The sequence below is a fragment of the Balearica regulorum genome, chromosome 3, assembly GCF_011004875.1.
Source record: "Balearica regulorum gibbericeps isolate bBalReg1 chromosome 3, bBalReg1.pri, whole genome shotgun sequence".
In the NCBI taxonomy this organism is placed as follows: domain Eukaryota; kingdom Metazoa; phylum Chordata; class Aves; order Gruiformes; family Gruidae; genus Balearica; species Balearica regulorum.
The window spans coordinates 41,033,022-41,057,266 of record NC_046186.1 but is presented as its reverse complement, the minus strand read 5'-3'; the positions used below and the strand labels follow the sequence as shown (position 1 = coordinate 41,057,266).

At 42.8% G+C, this 24,245-nt stretch overlaps 2 protein-coding genes across 4 annotated transcripts in view; both read left to right on the top strand.

Annotated features, from left to right (window-relative positions):
* Positions 1-3,546, top strand: part of UBE2J1 (ubiquitin conjugating enzyme E2 J1) — a 30,406-nt gene extending 26,860 nt beyond the window's left edge. For all 3 annotated transcript variants that reach the window (XM_075747666.1, XM_075747668.1, XM_075747667.1), the window contains one exon: positions 2,023-3,546. In XM_075747666.1, the coding sequence (XP_075603781.1) occupies positions 2,023-2,292 (270 nt within the window). In that variant the 3' untranslated portion in view covers positions 2,293-3,546. The remainder of the gene's footprint in view (positions 1-2,022) is intronic.
* A 1,646-nt stretch (positions 3,547-5,192) lies between these two features.
* The window catches only part of GABRR2 (gamma-aminobutyric acid type A receptor subunit rho2), a 40,679-nt gene continuing 21,626 nt past the window's right edge, over positions 5,193-24,245 (top strand). Inside the window, exons 1-2 of the mRNA XM_075747679.1 lie at positions 5,193-5,348; positions 15,014-15,120. Coding sequence (XP_075603794.1) covers positions 5,236-5,348; positions 15,014-15,120 — 220 coding nt within the window. The 5' untranslated portion in view covers positions 5,193-5,235. The remainder of the gene's footprint in view (positions 5,349-15,013; positions 15,121-24,245) is intronic.

Here is a 24,245-nt window from a genome sequence, read left to right as displayed (position 1 = left end):
GTTGCCCTGATGCATCTATATAATTTTCTCAAATAAATAAAATCAAAGCCTTGCAGTTATCAGTGAGGTTTCTTTTGAATTACAGCTCCGTTCACATCACTGTATGGCACCTTGTCTCATTCAGAACAGGGTCTTTCTGTTTTATTTTTAAAAAATTGAAGTGTTGGGAAGAAACCCAGGTGTGTCACAGCCAGTGCTAGTTACTTCAGTAAGTATGAAGGATCAGGAGTATTTCTAGACTTTTTAAAATTCCTTTTTTAAAGGCTACTTTAAGAAGAATAACGCTTTGCCTGCTGAACTTGCAGTTCTTGCTTCCTGAATTCACTTCTCTCCCTCTCCCCTTCTGAAAGATGGGAGCATAGATGAATCTAGGAACTTTGCTTTCAAAGGCTCAGCTTCCCCAAGTCTTTATTTTCCTTGGCATGAGGAGCTTTCAAGTAGGTTCAGTTATGAAACAGAATGACTTTCTTCTGCAGTGTAGCGGAAATCATGGCAAGCCGCTTGCATTGTTCTTGGCTGCCTCTGCTGATAAAATAAATCTTTTAAAAACATTTTTCTTTGAAGCTACCCAAGCTGCTTGCTTGCTTAGGCAAGAAACTTATGTCAACAGGCAAGCTGTCAAACATGTCAAGTAATTAGGTTGGTACTCTTGCTGATAATAAACAGTGGGAATACTAATGATGAGGAGGTAGGAAAGGAAGGTCTCTTCCCTGGGATAGTCCAAACACTGAGTAGGTGAAAATTTGGGGATTCTTCTCCCACATTGAGAATGTGTGGCCAAAGAGTCACAGGACCAAGTACTGCTTACTGTCTTGTGGATAGTCAAACCTGGTATGCAGTTGAGGACATTCCCTATCTGGCCCTGTGGAAAGGATATCTTTTGTGGATATAGTAGCTGGCCAAAATAGTGCTTAAGGTTATGGATATTGTGTCCATTAAAAGGCTTTTGCTTGGAAGCAAATACAAAATGTCCAGCATTCTAGTTTTACCTACTGTAATGATAATCAGTCTTCTAGAAGAAGGGAGTGGGGGAGAGAAGCTAACTCTGGAAAATAGCTGCAAGATGCTTTAGGTGGGAATACCTGAAAACTGTTCTGAGAAGTGAAAAGAAGACTTCAATAATAGCTCTGACCTTTTTGTCAGAGCTACTTTTAAACACTTAAATTTTAACCTTGTCAAAATGTTTATTTCCAACAACTGTGCTGTGTCACTATTTTTAATATTAAAGCATTGGAAGTTTTGAGCCTTTTAGTATTGCAAGCGAGATTAGGCCGGTGGAATACCAGAACCTGTAGTTTCAGTCTTAGAAACTGAAAAATCATTTTCTTTAGAATAATACTCTCCTGAGCTGAACATCAGTTGCCAGTATTTACATGTAGCAAAAAATTAATGGTAGGCTAACGTTTGACCAGTAGAGGGCAATAGGTATGTGCCTGTGTAAATACAGTGCTCAAGAACCCCTGGAATCGCTGAGGTGTTTTGTGTTCAGGATTTTTTTTTTTTCCAGGGGTGTTGATGATAACAGGCTTTTGGACCCAGCTGTTCACAGGAAGCAGTGCAGCATTGCTTAATTACAGTTCTCTGGACTTCTTTCTTTCCTTTCTTGCCCTTTCCAACTTGTTTCCCCTTCAAGTATAGGTGACGTTACAAATCCTCAGAGGCTTAACTACCTGGGGGATTATTAAAGATTTCTTGAACTGCAAAGAGTTAAGCAAGTCCTAGACAAAGATACTCAAAACCTCTTGATTTGAAACCAGTCTATAATTCAAATATTGTTTGAGAGACTTCCTTCAGACTTTTCTTGTCCTTAGAACTGCTAATTTGCAGCTTGAAATAGACTTCTCAAGATAGCATATGGACAAAAATGATGGCTATACCAATCTTGTAATTACTAGTGCCATGTATTATCAGGCTTTCAAGTATTAACGATTATCCTAAGAGTACAGTTTAGTCCTAATGATTTTATTCCTTGCTAATCTTAAGCGCTGTCTTGCCTCACAACTCTTTGTTTCCTTTTTTCAGTCTGAAACTCAGAACAGCAGTGCAGTGGCCAGTCAAGAGCACACTCCGCCTGTGTCCACTAACATGTCTCTGAGTCCTCGGCAGCGCCGTGCCCAGCAGCAGAGTCAGAGACGGGCTCCGTCTTCAACTGACTTTAATCGGGTACAGCAACCAAGAGTCAACATGAACCACACTGGATCAACTGTTCTGATTGTCCTTCTGACTTTTGCATTGGCAGCTCTTATATTTCGTAGAATATGTTTAGCTAACGAGTATATATTTGAGTTGTAACGTTCTTTGTCGTAACAGCAGTGATTTGAATGCTTCATTGAACATTCTGTATTGGGTATGACGAGAACTGTTTACAAACTTTACTTTTTGTATTTACGCTTAAATCCTTATGAATGTTAATGTACCTACAGATACATTACTTGTAAGAAAAGCAAAGTTGGACATTTAACTGCTACAAGTGTTAATTGAGTGCCCTCTAGATACTTGGTGAAACAGTGCAGTGGAATAGTAACATTGACATGTGGGAGGGGAGTCAATATGAGTAATTTATCAACTAGAAAAAGACAATTTAAAAAAAAGTGGCTGAATCACTTTTTTATGGAGCATAAATACAATTAGTCACCCCATCTAAGTTAGGATAAGTTTTGACGTTGGAGAAGAAATAATAGAATGAAACACTACTATGTGTTTGCATCCAGTGAACTCTTAATTTAGAGGGGATACAGTTTTGTAACCACTTTTATTTACCATGACACATTTCTAGAGGGGGGACACACATGAATTGGTTGTGGTGCTGCTTTGTGTGTGTGATAGGGGGAAAGAAGTAAAGGAGGAAGGAAGGGGCCAGAAAACTACTTGCGTTATTTTGATTTTTATTTTTTTGGAAGAAAGATTGGATAATCTTTTGCGAGATTTGAATGTCCTCTTCTAATACTCTCAATTGTATATCTTGTTTTTTTTTAAATTTGAAGATTATATGAAACATCTATTATTGCAATAGTTATAAATATGTAATATAATTATTTACCCAGAGCTATTGTCTTTTAATTATACCAGAAATATACATAACATGTTAAACTGAATGTTTCATATGTGGTTTTATTTACTAAAGAAATTTTAAACCTTATTAAACGCTCATATATATATATTAACATGCTTAAGAGAAATATTTATTAAAACCTTGGTAGTAATAAAGAATTTCAAGCCAGTCTTCAGTTATGTTTCAAGTATCACATGGCCTTTTGTTTGGATTTTTTTTGTTTCAGGTATTTTTTTAACCTAAAATCACTATTGGACCCAGAGGGTTTCATCATTATTAGTTTATTTACCAATTGTTTGATTTCACAGCACTCATGATAAAAAATACATATACAAGCAATAGACTTAAAATTTTTAGGATTTTGAGAGGTTTTGTCTGTGAATGTTTAAGTATTGCAGTGAAGTAGAAGAAAGCAATCGGTGGGATAGCTTGCTTTCCTCTTGTATTGTTGTTCTAGCTTTAAGTGTATTCTAGCATGTTTATTTCAAAGAAAATGAAATTCAGTGAACTTTCTTTTCATTACTATCAAACATGATAGCACTGATTTAAGTGAGATTCTCATCCTGTTTCTCAGCAAGTATTTACCAAGCTGCCTGCAGCTTTCCTAAGTTTTGTTAAATGTAGTATGTATTAGTGTTTTGAAATGTTAAAGTAGCTATAATTATAAAATAAGGAAAGCCCAGTGTGTGTCTAACAGGCATGTGGAAATTAAAAAAAACCCAAAAACCAAAAAACAAAAAACCCCAAAAACCAAACTACAAAAACTGAGTTCTTTTTTAGTGCTTCTTGTGGATTGTTGATAATCTTGTTTGCAGGTACAATGGGACAAAGATCAAAAAATAGGTTTCTTAAGGAGATCAGACAAAAGTATGTAGTTTGTTCAGGTGGTTCAGCACTTACTTACACATTCTACTGCAGAACAATTTATGTCGTTATATAAATTGATGCGTTTTTACCCAATTTGTATATTGATTTTATCAGAAAATTAAAAAAAGCACAAACCAAAACCCCCCAAACCCACACCAAAAACCATCTCCAGATCCAGTAGCCTCTGAAATAGAAGTACTGTGTTTTCTATGGTGTGCTGCTTGCATTCTTACTCTATTCAGGTATTGCAAACCTGGGCTCACAGAGGAGAATTCTGGAAGAGGTCTGACCCAGAAGACAGCTCTGCTGGTTTTTGACCTGCTTGCTCCCCTGGAAGCTTTCCTTGGAATGTGTTTTTGTTTTCCTAGAGCCTCACCCATTGTGCCAAGCAAAATTTTGCTCTTGTACCCATACTACACACTGGTTATTAGTAAAGCAGCTAAGTCTTCTGCAAAGAGGCAGACTCTATTCTCTACATGAGAAAATGAGTTTCGAATGGTTTCTGAAAACAGCCTCTTCCTTGTGATTAAAGAAATAGCTGCTTTGTGGCTTTTTGTTTTTATTTCAGTCTTTTTTAATAAAATGCCTGACTGTGCAAATACCTATTTGGAAAAATAAATCTTAATGGTGATTTGATTTATGTAGAGAGTCAATTGCATGTGTAGATGCTTTGGGGGTCACTGTGTTCTAATTTTTGTTTAAAAATCAACAGTAAATAAAGTCATCGTTTTCAGAGGAAATAGCTCATCTTTTATCTTCAACAGCATAAAGACCCAACTCAGAAAATAAAATCTCAGCTGCTATAAAACCATCAACATCCCTACATTTTCAATGGTATACATACCTGAAACATAGCACAGGTGCTTTCCTGTTGGGGAAAAAAAAAAAAGTGCCCTGCAAAGGAACAGAAAATCTGGAAAGCCTGATGGAAAAGGGACAGCCCGGTTTTACACAGTCTGGCAGGAGGATAGCACTGTCCTGAGATTAGGGGATTGAGCAAAAAGCCGGCATGCGGAATTGCGGGATTTTTATATAATGGCTTTCGTAAATATCCTTTAGGACCCAGTGGAAATGTCTGGTGAGGCAAACTTCATGAGTAATGGCCAATCATTAAGCAGAGATGAGGGAAAAGCTTTGAGCGAGAAGCCCTTGAAAGCCTGTCGAAAACATCATGTCGGGAAAGCGGCGTTTCTACCACCCATCGCCACCGAACGCGCGACGTCGGAATTAGAGTTGATTCAATGTTTAAACCCGGGGGGACTCGTACTGCAGGAGGTTACTGGAGTGCAGAGCGCCTGTCTCCTGTTCCCAGCAAGATGCCTTATTTTGTAAAACTCCTTTTAATAATCTTTTGCTTAGTTCTTCTCGTGGAAAGCAGAAAACAGAGGAGGAGGAGGTGGACAAGCCAGCTGGGGGTGCAGAGGGCAAGGTAAGGGTTAGTCAAACACACAGGTTTCTTTTCATGGAATGTTTTTTATGTGTATATATATGTGTGTTACTACATAGACATAAAAATCTGCCCTGTCAGTGTCTTTGTGTGTATTGTATGTGCAAACAGCTTTATAAATAATGTTTTTATAATAGTCTCTGCTAGTCTAATCAGTCTTAACTGTAAATGGACTCATTTAATGCTAATATTAATTATCTCTTAACAAGGTAGGTTTTCCAGATAAGTTGGCCATTGTAAAAATAGTCTTAGCCCTATATGTGAATTACTGAGAGCACTCAGAGAAGTTGCAATTAATAGAGCTGTTCAAATCTACGTATTGTTTCAGCACTGTTTGAAGAGCAGGTTATTTACCTTGCTTGTTGGAATGTCCGGGCTACTACGTTCACTTGAAATTGCATGTTATTCTCTAACAATTTGAGGTGGGGATGTTAGTTAGCATGCATGATACTAATTAATAACAAATAAATCCCTGCAGGTTACCCAGGGATTGTGAAATTAAACATATAGTTTGAAGAAATACATGGAAACCTTAAAAAAATACATATTTTAAAGTCAAGCAAAGGCACGAGCAAGAGTTAAAGGTCTTAGTAAAGTTTATTAGATTTACTGTTGCTGAGATTTGACCGGAGGTTTACATTAGAAAAGATAATCTTCCAAACCTGTCAGACAGTCCAAAGTATGTTATCCTTTTTTGTGCTTATGTCATCCAGTGGCAATTATATCTTACAAGATTGTTCATTGTTCACAGGGCTCAAAAATAAAATTGGGTTAATCCATCTTATTAAATGGCTTCACCAGGGCTGTAAACCTTCATCTTTTCCTTTATTTTGCTGGGTTTTTTTGGTTTAACAGTCCACGCTTTTATAGGGACTGTTGTTACTTGAATGTTTCACAAAGAAATGTGATATAATTGAAAGCAAATAATACCTAATATGCCCTCAGATTTATACAGCTTATTGGAAAACACAGTGGCATATACTTTTAGTGGCATAAGTGTTATAAAGCTGAAAGAGCTAGGGCCTGATCCTGGAATCCTAAAGCCAGCTAAAGTTTTGCCACTGATTTCCACAGAATCTCCATTATTGAATGAGATCTGTCATTTAATTTGGAACATTTTCCCAAATCTATTTCTGGGAAATATGGGGAATTCAACAGTAGCGTTTTCTCACAAACTGCTCATTACGGTAGAGATCATTGACCGTAAAGTAACAAAATAACATAAATAATGATAAAAAACAAAATTTCTTTTAAATGTGTCTTTATCCAAAAGTGGTGCCATTCTCTGGGTTAATAAGTTGTTTGAATATTTTGTGCTTTATTTAAATATTGCAAAAGTAATTTACAATTTCAACAGTGCCATTGTTTTTTGTGAAGTTGTGATAGAGTGGAAATCAAAGCACTGCTAAAATTATTTATATAGATGAATTTACTGTAAAGAATGACCGACACTGTTTGGTTTCCTGTGAAACAATGATTTTAATGAACAGTTTTCCAGCCAGGTAGAACCTGAGGAACTATATGTCTGTAATACAGATATATTTACGTTTCCTATGCAAACAGTGTACTTATCTAAGAGTATATGAAAGTAAGTATTAGGGGCTATTAAATGTGAATGACATTTTAAATGCAGAGAATTCTGCAAAAAAAGAGTGTGTGAAGCAAAGACACTGATATCTTAAATTTCCAGTTATGTGGAAAATAGTTGTCCCTAAACCAGCAATGAATAGTGGACTCTTCTAGCAAATTAAAATCCGTTCCTATGCTGGTTTTCTAATAATGTAAAAGAAATGAAAACAGTGTCCTTTGTAATAACTGCATCACATTTTCTGCTTAGTATTTCTCTGCTGACTTACCATAAGAAATGCAATAAATTTGACAGCAAACATATTAGCCAAGAAAATTTATTCCGATGTTTGGGAATGTATTTGATGAGTTTGCTATTTTGTGTCCTTTAAGGTGATGCATCAACCTGATCTTTCGATCTTTATATTGATTTCCAGAAGCTAGCTTGGGTTGTGCAAGTGCAGAACACCTTCAGTTCCGTAGCTCATTACCTGAAGGTTGTACAACGGAGCTCTGAGGGCTTTTTTTTCTATGAGCATGACACCTCACTCCGCATGCTGAATGGATAATGCTTGCCTAGTTTTTTCTTCCCTTTCATCTTCCCTTACTCCTGCATCCCCCCACCTCACTGATAACACAACTCTTTCTACAGATTGAGGTACGACTTAAAGAAGCAGCTGCCTCTGTGCGGCGTTGGCGTGATCATTGCCTGGAGCAGCCTCATGTTGTGCTCTGGAGAGCCTGGCTTTGTGTAGGAAATTGGTGCATGCTCACAGAGTAACAGCTCCTGACTTTGTACTTTGATGGTAGGTTTTTACGTTTTCCAGGGATACAGTCTCCGTCATTTATATTGCAAAACTGGGCACAGGATATTAGTGACTATAGGCTATTTGTATGAAGTCGAGGACGTTCTTGCTGATGTACAAGCTGACAAATGGTGTACGAAACCAAGGGCTCATAACTAACAGAATTATTGGTTAAAAAATTTTACATTTCTTTCTGTTTGGAGAAATCAAGTGATAAATGAACCACAAAGTAAAACTTGTCAGAGTCATCTGAATGACTGCTGGGCAGGGGATGTTGGCCCCAGCGATACCAACACACCAGAGAATAAATTTCCAGAGAGGAGGTAAAGACTTTGGTGCTGAAGGAGATGGTGTGAGCGTGGAAAGGTGCAGGTGTATGTGTCGGATGAGCCATGGTCTGTGCTGCCGTGTTGGTAGCTGGGATTTTCCAGGGACCTGGGTACTGCTGCCAGCCCATGTCAGACTTGCAATGTGTAGTACTGACTGTACAGCGCTTGTAGCTTCCTCGGCGCATCAGCATCACTGTAAGTGCCAAGCCAAGTGCTGTGGGCATGTCCAACACTGGAACAGAAACATTTCAGGGTACTCTTCAGTAGCTCTGTGGTGGCTGCATCTCAGGAATTGCAAATAAGTGAACAAATGCCGGTAATCCTCCTAGACCATCCATCTGGGCAGAAATTCCACACAGAAAAAGAGAAACTCTGAAAAGTAGTACTTCTGTTAATATTTATTGCTGATCATGCTTCTGGTTACGATTATTGCTCTGCATAAATTGTCCTAGAGAGCTCAGGAGACATTTGCCATCTTGACTGTGCATGTGAATGCCACGTTACCAGTGGCCTCTGCCCGTCGGGCTCCGAGTCTGCCTATTCCTCTCTCCTACCAGTTGTGCGAAGCCTCATGCTTCAACCAGCAGGAATGCTGTGCTTTTTAAATAGAAGTAGCTTTGAGCTTTGGTTAGCTAAAGACTTCCTGCCAAGGTTTTTGGAAGTGGTCAGTGATTTGGAGTATCTCATTAGAGATGTAATTTTCAGGACATGCTATGTGCCAGCCTGAGGTTGGGACCCAGAAGCAGAGGTAGACCATCAGGACATGGCAGCACGAGACTCAGCACATGGACTGTTTTTCCAAACGGCAGTCCACCGGGCCAAGTAGTCTGCTGCTCCCTGCTGAAACGGCTCCTGCTGGCAGGCATGCTCCCTCCGGTGCCTTGCAGGGCTGCATTTTTTCCCCCAGCTTTCAACCAGGTGCTGCAGACGTGTCTTCTGGCCTGTGGTACTTCCTGCCTCCCTGCCTCTCTTGATCCTCTCAGCTGTATGGTGGTTTCTCAGAAAATGCAGCATTTGTAAGTGGCTCCGTGGTTAAAATGTTGATAACCATTTTTTTAAAGGTGTGTTGCTCACATGGGGTTCAAGTCCAGGGTGTTGCACAGCCTCTAGTTGTGCAAGGTCTGATGTCTCCCAGGATTTTTTCACCAACGCTGCAGCACTGCAGCAGGGCCAAATAGCAACGTGAAACAAAACCAGGGAGAGACATGTACACACGCGCAAACCGCAACAGCAGATCTGAGATGCAAACCTCATGCCTTATCATGGCTGCGTGCTCCATGTCTTCGTGTTTGCCATTGTGACTTCTCCGCTGTTGCTAACGTTGCCCCCTCTGGCTTTGTAGTAGCTGTGTAGTTGTCCTTGTAGACTGTGAGATGTTTAGAGCCTCAGCACTGCTTCCTCACCAGCCTGCGACTCTCCAACAGCCGGGCCTCCTCCTGCCCCTCCAGCAGAACAGCAGCCCCCGGCTCCCCCCGCTAGACCTGTTACCCTCCGCCCGTGTTACTGTTGTTGGCTTTAGGCGAGACAGATGTAGGAAGAGGCTTGGGATATGCTTGGTAAAAAAAGAGGCTCCATTTATTGCTGTGAAGAACAAATGTATTCTGCATTCATCTTTAATAAGCTGAAAAAATGAACAACCATAGAACAGATTTCTTTTTCCTGGTTAAAAACATATCTTATAAAAAAGAATCAAAAATGGAGGGTCCAAAGCAACAGATGATAGGGTGTGTTGGGCACACGACCATGAAATATTCCTAATGTGTACGATAACAGTGACTGTGTGCATCCTCTGAGCTTGTGTCCACCATTTTGCAGTATCTGATTTAGGGTTTTTTTTCTAGAAATCTGTCAAGGAAAGTCACTTTCCTTTCTTTCCTGCTTCAGGCATAAAACCACTGATGTGTCAGTGTTGAGCATGTTACATCCAGAGGTAGGGCAACAGAGTCTCTGTCTCCTGCAGCTCCGGGAACAACAGGGACTGGTGTGGCCATCCAAGTAAACCAGGATAGATCTGTCTTGTTGTGGAGCTACCAGGGCCTCTTGGGCAGATGGGACTCACCAAGTCCTTGAAATGGTGGCCCTGACAGACAATAGAAGGAGACATGTCCAGAATGAAGGATCTTGAGGTTCCTAGCTTGTCAGAAAGTTCTCGACCATATCTGAGCCCGTGTGATCCCTGTACGTTAATACTGAAGATACACATCTATGTAGGATATACTCATAGCATGATGGAGATAATAAATTTGGAATGCTCATCTAGGAGCGAGTTAATTGTCATGGCAGTTATAAACTGTTATTATACCTTGTGGTGGGTTGACCCTGGCTGAGGGCCAGGTGCCCACCAGAGCCGCTCTATCACTCCCCTCTTTCATTAGACAGGGGAGAAAAGGTACAATGAAAGAAAAACTTACGGGTCGAGATAAGGACAGGGAGAGATCATTCTCTAATTATCATCACGAGCAAAACAGACGGAACTTAGAGAGGGAATTCATCTTATTTATTACTAAGCAAAACAGAGTAGAGGAATGAGAAATAAAACCAAATCTTAAAAACACCTCCCCCCACCCCTCCCATCTTCCCGGGCTCAACTTCACTCCCGGCTTCAACCTCCGCCCCCCCTCAGCAGCACAGGGGGACGGGGAATGGGGGTTACGGTCAGTTCATCACACGGTGTTTCTGCTGCTCCTTCAGCCTCAGGGGGAGGACTCATCGTTCCCCCGCTCCAGCGTGGGGTCCCTCTCACGGGAGACAGTCCTTCACGACCTTCTCCAACGTGAGTCTCCTCCACGGGGTGCAGACCTTCAGGAGCAAACTGCTCCAGCGTGGGTCCCCCACGGGGTCACAAGTCCTGCCAGCAAACCTGCTCTGGCGTGGGCTCCTCTCTCCACGGGGCCACAGGTCCTGCCAGGAGCTTGCTCCAGCGTGGGCTTCCCACGGGGTCACAGCCTCCTTCAGGTGTCTCCACCTGCTCCGGCGTGGGGTCCTCCACGGGCTGCAGGTGGAATCTCTACACCCCCTCATTCTCCCTCCATGGGCTGCAGGGGGACAGCCTGCTTCACCACGGTCTTCACCACGGGCTGCAGGGGAATCTTGCTCCGGCGCCTGGAGCACCTCCTCCCCCTCCTTCTTCACTGACCTTGGTGTCTGCAGAGTTTCTTACATCTTCTCACTCCTCTCTCCAGCTGCAAAAGCGCTCTCTAACTGTTTTTCTCTTTCTTAAATATGTTACCACAGAGGCGCTGATTGGCTTGGCCTTGGCCAGCGGCGGGTCCATCTTGGAGCCGGCTGGCATTGGCTCTATCATCAGACACAGGGGAAGCTTCTAGCAGCTTCTCACAGAAGCCACCCCTGTAGCCCCCCCGCTACCAAAACCTTGCCACGCAAAACCAACACATACCTTCTCTTTTTCATGTATCCTCTAGGAGATCTTTGCAGGAGTTATATGCTTTGTTGGTTAGAAAAACAGGAGCTTTTGTACCTTTCTTGGTGCTAGGTTTACACAGTGTGCATCTCCTCCAGCTTGCTGTGGCTGCTACACAAAGTAAATGGCACCTTCAACTAATGCATTTGGGTTTTTTTTTTACCCAGAGAATTTACTGAAGTGTGGTAAGATTTTCACTGAAACTGTAGAAATACTTTTCTGAATCCCAATAGGAAATAGGATAACAGGAACCAATGACCCATGACCATGAGCTACCATCTTGTTGTGACCAAAGTCAATGCTGAATTCTCCGGAGGGAGGTGCAGAACCCTCCCAGACCCTGGCTGCCAGCAGCTGTGCCTGCTCGGGATGGAGATGACTTTTCCTTTCAGGCTCACCACTTAGCCACTGCCTTATGCCCTACAGCATGAGGACTGTGTCCAGTTTTCTAAGTTCTTGCTCTGGAAAGGTCTGAATGTCTGCATAAATACCCGCTGCTTTTTTTGAGTCCAGCTAAGCTGTTATCTGTGATTTCTCGTGCCACCAAAATTTAACTTTCTTTCATATTTTTGGCAATATAAAAAAAGATCTGGTTTATACAATTGAGAACAATTCTCACTAAAAATGGCTGGAAAGGAAAATATAAACAAATCAGGGCAATAATGGAGAAGCCTTTACAGAAACTTAATGTTATACCTGTCCCCTTCTCTCTTCTGTAAGCAGGAATAAGTCACAAAAGACAGTTTTATCAAACTCGTCCCACATGAATGAAGTGTAAACAGCAATAAAATTATAGATGAAAAACATGGCAAAAAAGAGAAAGGGAGATGCGTGGCTTTAAAGGAATAGTAGCAAATTGCAGAGTGTGCATAAAGCTGAAAGAAACCCTGAAAAATCTATAATCAGAACTGCTAAAGACCATAAGTACATCAGGGAGGATTTAAGAGATATCGGTCATCAGATTGTCAGTAAACAGGCAAGAGGGTTCAGTGCATCCCTCAGCTCTGCAAAGGGCCTGGCGGCTGTATTCACCTTTGCCGCGGATAATGAGACGCTTCCTTCGCCAAACAGCGGCGGGGGTGGCATGGGATACCCGCCGGAGAGGATCAGAAGATACTAGCATAGCTGATGTCATGTGCTGTTATAAAGAATGGGGTTTTTTTTCAAACAAACTTGGTCTTGCTTTTGGATTAAATAGTCAAAAATAGTTATCATACATTTCAAAAGCTGTGTAGACTGACTGACATTAAAAATAGCTCTATACAAAATCTTCGTAAATGGATTAAATTGATTAAAAATTAAATGACAGACCTCTACATCAGTAAATTCTGAATCGTCTGTCATGTACCTGAAGGATTGGGCATGAACTGGAGATTAAATGCTGGCTATTAAATGCAACCCCTGGCTCAGGAATTCCTGAAAACCTCTTTTTTTCCTAAGGCAACGTGGGTGCCCTCAGCCAGCCCTCTGCAGCCATGGAATTGTTCTTAGCAGCTCTCCTGTGTGCTATTTGCTGTTCGATGATTTTTAACTGAATCGATCAGAGCCTGGCATTTCAGTGAGGCTGTGCCATCGAGTTACAGGACAGCATTGCAATACCATCAGACTTTTCCATCCTATTTCCTCATATGGCATGAAATCCGAAGTTTGATTGGATTTTTAATTTGATTCCCCCCTCTGCCCCCCCCCCCCCCCATTCTTTGAGTAGAGAGATTTGATTGAACATTTACTGGTACTTGGGCCTTTTCCTGATGGTTAAAGTCGAGCAGACACAGGAAGATCATTCTTCTCCACTTCCAGCTTTTCAGGAGCAGAGGCAATACTGCGTGCTGCGCTGCGAAGCGGAGCGCTTTGTCAGCAGCCCTAACCTTTGCAAAAAACCACAACCTCCCCCTGCAGCAAACAGTTAAAAGCTACACTTTTGCCTCCAACCATTCCTGTTAATGGCCGCGCTTGGGTTTATCCCCTGCTTTTAGGTAGACATGAATGCAGCCGTGTTGGGAGAGCACTTGCTCCAGTTGGCTCTTTTTCACAGCCAGCAGGGAGAGAGATGCTCTGACATCCCAATTTAAACAGGAGTGAGGTGAGAGGGATCCACATTTCCCTATGTAGCATGTGCCCTGGAGCACAAGGGCTTATTTTCCTTCAAAACATAATTTTAAAGCATTTTTTTAAAATTTCTGTTGCTTCTTTTCCACCTCCTCATTAAACAGGTTATCAATGTTAGCAGCTATCAATGTCCCTTAGGTTTTATTGTTTCTTTTCTGAATTGAATGCTCTGATAGGAAACTTTTATTCTGGTTTGCAATGTATGCTCCCTTTGTTCATACTCATCATGATTTGTATTTTAATGACCCTAAAGCACATCCATGGCCCTTCCACAGCCACACTTACGCGTGTGGTGATGGTTTTCCAAGCTCTGAATTTTTGAGCAAGATTTTAAGCCTAATTCACTCTCATTTCTGTATCTATTAGAGTAGTGCCTTCATTTTTCTTCCAAGATTTTTGTTCTTTACCAGCCAGTAATATTTATCCCACAGAGGCACATGAATCTGAATCCTTTTGTATAAAGTTCTTTCTATTTATTATTATTATTTTTACTAACTTGCTGACAAGTAGCTAATTGCAGGAGTATTTACAGCTTTGTCAGATCTTATGCCCAGAGCAAAGGGGTTGAGGAATCTTAATGGTCCAAGTCCTCCTTCCTGCACCTCTGGGGAACATCAGGGATGCTGATCTGGATTTTCTTCTCCAAGTCCATGCAGTATCTGTCTGCCTGCTGCTTAGTTACCCACTTATGCCATTTAGGTGACTTCCTGACACTTTTCTCAAGGGTTTGTTGACATCCTTGTTCTACTGTTTAATGATCTCTCAAATAAAGTGTTAGGACTTTTTTCCCCTTAATATTCAGAAAAAGTGAAGGATTGCAGATCTTGCTGACTTCTTTAGATAAAACCCTTCTTTTCCTGCTGCTGTGGAGGGAAACGGGTGGTTTTGTCATTGTTAGAAGTCAGAAGGCAAAGCGAGCCCTCTGTTCACTGCTGGTACTCAGCTGATGCTTGTGGGCCAGATACTCTCAGAACAGCGTATGACATTGCGAGATCACCATCAAAAACAAGTTTCTCATGCTAACATCGCCTTGGTACCCAGCCAAGTCCTGGCTGGGCAACGTGTGGGGCAGAGTCAGCTGCTTCTACTGTGGCTTGCTGTGTCACATTTGCTGCATCCCCACTCCTCCACGAGATGCTGTGCTCTCAGACTCGTGCCTCCCCGCGAGCCGTGGTGTCCGGGGCAGAGGGAGCACTGTGTCCATCTTGGATCCAGCTGGGATGGCAGAGCTGCCCACAGTGGGGGCCAGGTCTGGGTTAACGCTGTGGAGAAGCAGCGTTGGGGCTGCCGTGCCTATGCCATGGTGCTGGCAGCAATCCCGCTTCCCTCTGTGGGGCTGTGCCCACAAGGCCACTACTCCTGGGGCTCTGAAATCTGGCAGAGATGTCAGACCAACGCTATTGCTGTCTTTTACAGTCACATCTATAAGAAGAATCATGACGTGACCAAAACTTGGAAAGGAAAGACGGAGCAGCTTCTCAGGGTTGATGACCATGACTTCACCATGCGGCCAGCTTTTGGAGGTGAGAATAAAACGATTCTCTTGATTTCATGCCCATCTAATTAAAAATGATCTAATTATCTAACTAATCATCTAATTTAAAGAAAAAAAGCGCCTCTGGCCAGATACACCAATGTGAAGGGAAAGGTGGTTTCAGGAAATTGTCAAAGTAATTCAGAGAGGCCTCATCCTCACCTCTTAGTCCTCTGTACAGCTGCTACACTCCTTTGTGTTGCTGAAGTTGGCTCTTTTTTTTGGCTGGTGTTCCCCAGAGCTCAGGACAGACCCTCCCAGTAAGTATTTCACTCTGTTGAGAAGATGAACAAGCTGCAATGTTGTAGTTGTGAAGTTGCGATGACCTTCTTGGCTGTCATGATCAAATTGCATGGTAAAGAACTCATTAAGTGGATCACATCCCGTCCTTGCTAGGAGAAAATGGAGTATTTTTTTCCAGATAAAATCTTGTCTCAAACGCTCTAAAGCAGCCAAAAGAGCAGGAGGGGAGGCCTCCATCTCTTCTGTCTTCTGTTGTACCCAGTTACAGGAACGTGCTCGCCTGGTCTTTCTAAGCTCTCAACTGCAAATTTCACAACTTGAATACAGTGCGCTGGTATACCAGCATGAAAATCCTTCCTGACCTCCTCTTCTCATTAGATCAATAACCAAGCCCCTCCAGAGCTGAGGACAGGGTTTTCTGCAGCTTTTGCTGAATGATTAATACTGCATCCTTTGTCAATTGGCCTTCTAGGAGGAAGAGCAACATTTCCCTATCCAGTGGGTCACACGAGTATTTTGCGTTATGTACCTAATCCATACAACAGAGCTTCTCTGACCTGCCCATTCCTGGCATGACTGGAAAGATGTTTTCTCGCCCAACAGTGCGGATGTGCTGATCTGGCAGCATAGTGCTGCCCCCACGCTCACAATTTATATATCTCCAAACTCCAGAGTCCAAAATGTGTCATCACCAGTGTTTCCACCCCCATCACTGTAATTTACTAGCAAGTTGCAGCCCAGCCTGCCCGTTGGAGGTAACTCATTGATAATCAATGGTAAACTTGATCTGCTATTTCTAGGCTTGAAGAGTTTGCCTTAACTTGTCCTCTGAGTGGAACATAGGCAAATCTCCCTGGGGTTGGTGCCAGCACATCCGACAAGCCCCGGGTGTGCAGCTGAGGCTCAGGGCTGGGGCCTGGGAGCTGGCTCTGGAGGCACTGGACATGCCTGCTCCTTTTAATCTGCTGTAAAAGTGATGCTGAATGAGCTGCCCTCAGTCTCCTCACCCACTCCACTTGGGTATCTCCTCGAAAGTGATGCTGCTGCTCCACCCTCTGGTTAGGAAAAGGGAGGTTATGGCTTATTGCTGGTATTTCCTCTCCTGTCAGGTTACTTCTTTTAGTAGGTGAGCTCTTCAGCAGGGTGGATTTGGGAAGGAACCTGGCCTCTGAAAGATAAAAACACCAGGGAGCTGTGAGATTAGTTTCATGGACTGACCTAAATCCTCTTGGGTGCAAGAAGAGATGGTCACTGTCAGGATTGTTCAGCCAGCCACCTTGTTGGCTCAGTCTACTGTTTGTTTATTTATTGGTCCTGGGTTTTTTTACCTGCCTTTTTAGGCTTCTTTTTTTCCATTCTTCTGTTCTGACTGCAAAGCCTGGATCTGTGAGGTTTTGGCTGGATGTCCATTGCCTTCAAGTTTGGCTTTGCTTTGTTGGCATGCTGTTCTGTCATGGATATTGGTGATTGTGTGCCATCCCACACGGCTTGCTTTATCACAGAATCATAGCAGGGACATCTTTCACTACATCAGATTGCTCAAAGCTCCATCCAACCTGACCGCGAACACTTCCAATGATGAGCTCAACACTTCATTGATTTGTGTCACTAGATTGTGTGTTGTCTTCTGAAGGGGGATAGGAGGTTGCATGGTTTCACACATGTGAGGATGGATTGCTGATTTGGTATGCTTCAGCTTTCCTAACAGAAGACTAGATGCTGAGAAGTAGATATGATGCTCCGTTGAATGAGTTCGCTAAAGTGTACGTATGTCCCTAAATACCAGGTATGCCCTGTCCTGCTATAAGCTCAGAGGGTCCCCCCTACTGCCCATCACATAGATCCTCTCTCCTTCTCCTCTTCCTCCCCAAGGCCTTAAAAGAGAGCAGTGCGGAAAGCTCCTGTGACTGCTTCTGAAGCAGTAACATTTTCTTGGCTTTATTCTTCTCATACCTTCAGATAGGAACCACCATCATATAATAATCTGGCTGCAAACATATTTTCCTCTGACCATTTTCACTCCTTGCTGCAAGGCTGGTGCTTGTGTTGGAATTGCTCCTTTTGTCTCAGAGAAGATGGTGTTTCTGGTGCTGAAGATCATCCCTGCTCAGCCCCGATCACATCAGGAGCTGACCGTGCTTGTTCTAGCGGCTCTCCTGAAGCAAACGAGAATGGAGAAGCAAAGCGCAGAGGCGAGCTCCGATTTGAAAGCACGCAGGACCCCGGGCTGCAGCCCCTCGGACATACAGCATGCATCGCAGGCAGTTGCAGGCACTGAGTGGACAGGACCATGCACAACTTGTAATTACAGCAGTGGGAAGAGAATCCCAAATGCTTGCCTTTTGCCAACTCATGAGACAGTGGTCACCACTAAACCAGTCTCACTCAGGGTGGCCATCCAAGCCATATTTTGTCATATTAAAATGTGAGGGAACAGACCAAGCAGAGAAAAAAAGCCAGCTCAGAGATAGTGCAGCTATGGGATCCTTATTTGTCTTGGTGACTCTAGGTTGAACAGAGTTGGTTTTAACAGTAAAAGGTTTTCCCAGCCAGTGAAGTCAGTGACAAACTCTGCTGATCCCAAAGGGAAACGATCAAGCTTTCCTTTTGATGGGCAAAAGTCAGTGTCAGAGAGAGAATCTTACTAGTCTTCTAGGTAGCAGAGAAAAGCTTCAAAGCATGTGCATCAAAACCCTTAGAAACCCACATCATTAAAGATTAGGCTGCCATGTTGGGTTTTCAGATTACTTTTTTTTTTTTTTTAAGCCAATCTCAGGTTTTGCAGTTTGGCTGATGACTTCTGAATGCCTGATGTGGCAGCGCCACTCTCTCCTCAGTGTCACCCCTGGCTCCTGGGTTGATGGGGTGGGATGTCAGGGCTTCTCTGGGAGATCGGAACTCCTTCCCTTGACTTGGTTGGAGATAACTGCAGAGCCACTGTGATTTTTTGAGTTTTTTTTCCTAGCTAGATGTATGTCAGGGTCATAATGCCTGTGCTTTTTGGGGAAGCCAAGAGGTTTTGTTTTGTTGTGCTTATGGTTTAGGTTTTGATGTCTGGTGTCACCACTGCCCTGTATTTCTGTAAACAGACCAAACTTTTGCTATTTTATCAACATCGCAGACCCTGTGAGGAACATCTTTGTGCACAGTTCCCACCAAGTAGACACACATGGTTACACAGTTACTCTTCCAGTGCTAATATAACTGCATTTTTAATATCCTTCTTGTCTTGTTTTCCTATGCTGCCTCCCATGACAGGTGTTAGGATACTGCTAGAGCCTAAAACCTTGGAGTAACATTTATAAAATCAAGAAATCTCCTAAAAGCCTTTGGTGAGAAAGTGACTTTTTGTAAAGGAAAAACACAGTGTTTCTGTCAGTTTTGCTCAAAACCTCCTTATCTCACGGAGCTACCTGGGACAAAGGTGGGGTGTTAGGAAAGTTGCACTAAAGTTGCATGTGATAAGGAACAAAACATGGCAACAACTTTGTTGAGGCTCCAGCCTTGGAAAGCATGATTCATGTACACGAAGATAGCTTGGGTGCTACATGTTCTTGCAGAGCTGCAGAATTATGCTGTGTATTCTTGGTGACAGATGATAAGCCGAATGGAAAAAAATACAAAGGAAAGAAAACAAAAGCCTGGTAAGAGGCGATCCTTATATTTTCTTCTGTAATGTTATTTGTCAGGCAGTCACAGTGATTTGCTATGCCCTGTGAGTCCTTCCAGGTTTTTTGCTGAGGCAATGCCAGTCAAACTGATGTGGTCTGACCTGCGTAGGATAAAAAGGCTTTTGTACTGCCGAAGCGGATTAGAGGAGCCCGTGGGACGCGTCTGACTGTAACTGGTCGCTGCCCTAAGACCCTCTCTGCTCTCTGAGGGCAGATCAGGGACCTCGGTCTAATGGAGAGTCCAGCCCTGTGGCACTGTGTTGGGCCTGTGATGTTATGGTGCAGGTGGGAAAGGCAACTCATCTCTGGAAAGCATAAATAATATCATAAGGAGAATGTGAGTGACATTAGACTATAAAGAAACCTAATACTGTAATAGTGATAGTTCCTAAGCTGGGTGGAATAATGAGCAGCTGTTATCCTTCGACATTTTTGGTGGACCAGTCTACAGCTTCACCACTGAACTTGAAGCTAAAAACGGGATGGCGTCTGTAGCTGCTTTATTTTGGTGACGGCGACTCTTGCTGGTCTGCAGAGGACAGTCAGCAAGCTGCCAGCCCGACACAGCTGGGACCACTTGACAGAGCAGGCTGGGGTTATGCAAGGTGAAATGGAAGAAAAACATTAGAGAAAGGTGAAAGTTTTTTCAAGAAAAAGTGTCTTTGTAAAGAGCAAGGGAGCAAGCAAATGTTGTGTAAGTTGTGTTATTAACAGCCCAATAAGCATGGTTGTCTTGCCTGCTCTCAGCCCATTAGAAACAAGCTATTGGGTATGGTGGTAATGACAAAGATTTTTGCTCTGCTGATGTTCAAAGTAGCCTCCATAAGCTAACATAGACTGCATTTGTTATGACCCTTAGGGAGTTATCTCCATGTCAGTGACCTTGTTCTAGCTAGCAGATGTTCAGGTATTATTTACAAATATTAATATTTAAAGATTATGTAAATGTTTGGTTTGCTGCCTTCCTTAAACATCCATTTTAAGCATTTCATCTATGACATCTCATATTTTACAGGGAGCCTGTGAATAAGCAGCTTTAGTTGATACTTAAAATAGCTGTATCTTCTTTGCTGAGGAACAGTCTAATGCTGCACTTTTATCATATTTCTTCATAGCCTAATAACCTAACGTTGGCTGGTCCTCACTGCCCTTTCCTGGCAGTATTTTTGTCAGGATGGATGAATGGTGGGGTGAATGAAGCATCTGTAGTTCACTGGAGACTGTTTTGCAGCTTGCAGACATGGGATCCCTAAGGGACATTCTCAAGCCTCTCTGGGTGTGCACAATATATCTGGCAGCAAAGAAGTCTTCAACCTGCTTGTTTCCCATGTAGACATTTTTATCTCAGGGCCTATGTCTACCTCGTTCCTTCACAGATAAATGAGGGGACAGAGAGATTGTCCCAGGAAAAAACAATGAGCCTTTGAAATCACTGCCAAAAAGAAAAATTAAAGACATGTTGCAAAGCTTTAGTCTCAGAGCTGGAGTGGAAAACTCACACCAGGCGTTTTCACAATAGCATGCTCTTCCCTATCTTCCAAAGCGTGTTAAAAAATAAAAAACGTGTTTGTGTCCAGTACCTGTTCTGACTGGGAACTGACTCGTCAGCTTTCATGGCTGCTCCTCAGTGGATGGTCTTAGGTGCCAAGACACGCTGGGATGCAACAGGCTTTAACGTTGGGCATCTTTTGAAGTCATTCCTGAATGAGACTTGTGGAAACCTCCTGGGTTCCCTGGAGGGGTTAGCCCCAGACCAGATGTCCCATTCAACCTGGGACAGAGTTTAGTATTCAAACTGGAGTTTTTGCAAGGTGGAGCAAGTCACAAAATCTTCTCTGTGTCAGAACCCACCCAAAATGGAGACTTGTTGGCTCTATTCTACTTGTACAAACACTGGATGCAGATTCAAAGTGGGTCTTCTCTAAAGGTATTCTGTACAGCATCTTTTCTATACGCAGCACCTCAGCTGAATGTGTAGTGGCTCTCACTGAAGAGTAGGTCACAAGACAGAGCAGATCACTGCAGAGGAAAGAGAAATGAGGGAGGACTCTCACCGCTGATTCTCAGGACACCAGGTTGTGAACTTGGCAAAGGAATAAAGGCATATAAAGCCACAAACACCTTGACAGGCTGGTCCCTGAGTATCTTTTTAGTACCCAAGTTTGATTTGAGGCAAGGACACTGACATGCCAGAATTTACAGAAATAAGATGCGGTTTCAGAAGGTGGTACCTTTACAGTGAGAAGGTGCTCTATTATATCACCTGTAAATGCTATATAGAAATTGTGGGGCTAATGGATACTGCCCAATACCAGAGAGAAAGTAGAAGTGCTCCCATAAGCCTCGGGTTGTGCTTCAGCTCACTTAAATCTCTCTCAACATGCAAATATAAATATCTCCCTCAAAATGAAAAACTCTTGTTTTCCATTCCCAATTTTTATATCATTTTATATCATCAAATTTGCTAAGGACCATGTGAGTGTCTTGAGCTTGCTTGGAAGCTGCCGCTGTGCTGTCTCTTAGATGGAAGGTAAATAGTTTATTGGTGGGTTAATTTCTGTGTTGTAAGTGGAAGACTGTGACTTTTATGAAGTTTTTTAAGAGTCCAGGGTTTGCTTTCTGGTTGTATCAGTCCTGCTGAATTAGGGTTTGTTTTGTGCAAGATATTGCTGTGGACAGTGATGGAGATAATGGATGTTGACATGTTTGCTGTTTCTGGAAGAAATGCTTCAGATGAAGGTTATACAATTTCTCTCTAGACCTTGATCTTTAAATACTTAAGCTCATCTTTAATTTGAATAATTCCATGGATTTGGCTGACACTTTTCAGAGACCCTAACATATGAGCTGCAAAGCTTTGCTGGCCTGCAGTCTTTGAGCAAAGCAGCACTACTTCCTCTTCTCAGTCAAATCCACAGCTTTCACATGGGTCCGTTTAGCTTCCCATCCAGCAGTGAACATCCTAGAGAGGAGCCTGAGCTTTGAGGTTTTTTCCAGTGTTACAGTGTTCAGGTCTTTTCCTGTTTGCAGTTTTCCAAGCTGATCCTTCTGTATTTCATCTCTCTAAAGAAAAAATGAATATTGATAAAATGTTGTTTCTGACAAGAAAAAGCTAGTTGATGAGGGCTTTTTTACATTTAATAATCTAAGTTACCTGCTCAGTGTGTCAGATACCATCTTAGCTGTTCTTTTCCCTTTCCATTCACACCTTCCTCATCCTCTGGTCCCTCTCAATAAAGAGGTTTTTTTTTCTTTTTTCTGTTTGCTCATCCCCAGTGGCATTTGATGCGGAATTTGGCAAAGCATCTGGAGCCCCAGTGGTTCAACGGTTTAGTTTCCAGAGGGACAGGATTAAAAAGCTAGCAGTTCCCAATTGACTCTAAGGATTAGTGAGACCGAAGATCTCTAGACATCTTTCTGTGACCGATCAACAGCCATTTAATTCAACGGTGCGTGCTGCAGCCAAGATGACATTTAAGGAAACCCAGGGTTTGTTTCTGTGGTTTAAAGAGGGCATTTCTTTACAGGGCTTCTGTTTTGCTCCGGACACTGCATGCATTTACAATGGTGCTCACATCAAGTGCCTCTGCAAAACTGCATCTTGGTAGATGTTCTGAAGAGTGACCGGCCAAGTGAATAAGCAATTATCCTTATCAGTTATGCTGATGACCTAGAGCAGGACTTGGTGATCATTTCATTCCTACCACTAGCTCCCAGGCAGCAATATTTGAGCTGGCCCCACTGGCCCTTCACCCATTCTTCCCTGCTCAGCCCAACCTCTTGTCCAAGCCTCCTCCAAAGGGTCTTGATGTCTCAATGTGCCCTCATTCCCATCCATGTGCTTTCTTATTGCCTCAGCCCCAGGTGATGAATGAGGAACAGGGAGAAGGGAAAAGCAGTGATTGCTCCCGCTGATTGTAGTAGGATTTTGCCCAAAGGGTAGGGTAAATATTTCCACTGATAAGTAAGTTTTACAGTCTCATCTTCATACTGTCTGTATGAAGAACTTCACATTTGAGTCCAGAGTTGAAATGATTTCTCCCTCTCTCTCTTATACTCACTCTTTTATCATCCCTCAAATTCGTGACTAACTGCAGAAAAGAAAAAAAGTAAAAGCAGTTTCACTGAAGCACAAGACACCTAACCCAACCTCAGGCCTCTTCTCTCATGGGCTTTCCAGACCATCCAGCTTTACTGAACACTCTTTATTCTGGGTTTAATAAAGCTCCATGGGGGCTCCAGAGTGAACCTTAGACGTTGTCCTCGCAATGAGGTAACTGCTGGTTATCTGGGAGCCAAACTGAGTGCTGGGTGCAGGAACATGAAAAAAGAAAAGAATATGGACATAGTATTTTATATTCAGAGCAGATAGGGAAGAAATAAGAGAGAGGGAAAAATACCAACTTGGCAGTGTTCTTCTGTTTATGGTTTTGGTTTTTTGTGTTCGGTTTTTGGTTGGCTTTTTTTAGAATCTGTGATTAGCGCTCAGTCAAGTGTGGAAATAGCAGCAGTAAATAGACTTTGGATGGGTGTTGATTTCCCAAGTCAAGGCTAAATTAAGCATTCATACACAGAGAATGTCTCTTGCAGTCTGGAATTTGGAGGGGAGCTGCCCAGCATGTGCTGGGCACACAGCCCCTCCACAGCAGGGAGAGCCACTGGGAAGTACCACGACCCACCACTGCCTTCCTCTTCCAGCACAACCTGATTCCACTGTGAAGCCGTCCTGGCAGAGACCGTGTCTTCTCCATCAGCACCATGCCTACCATGACACGGCTGTTTGGAAGCAATGATGTGGGCACTACTGCAGTGTCAACAGCTGTGTGTGACAACAAATAATATTAATTATAAATGCCTTCTCTGGCAAGAGCCAGAGGCAGTGCTGAGGGCAGCCTTGTGCCTGCCCTGATGTGGGCTGTGTTGGACCATGGAGCATTTCTGAAGTGACTTACTCTGAGCATTGAGACTTGCTGTAGCAGAGGCCCAAGCTAAGTATCACAAACATGACCACACTAAAGAGCAATTAGGTATTTAAAGGCATTAAGGGAATAGATAAGTATTTGAATCATTGCCCAGGCTCTTCTTGAGCACCATGTATGACTTCACAAGGTATCTGAGCAAAGAAAGGCTAATTGGCTGCCAACAGGGCACTGCCTATCAGCAGGCTTGAGTTGTTTCCCTGTTGATTATACTACACATC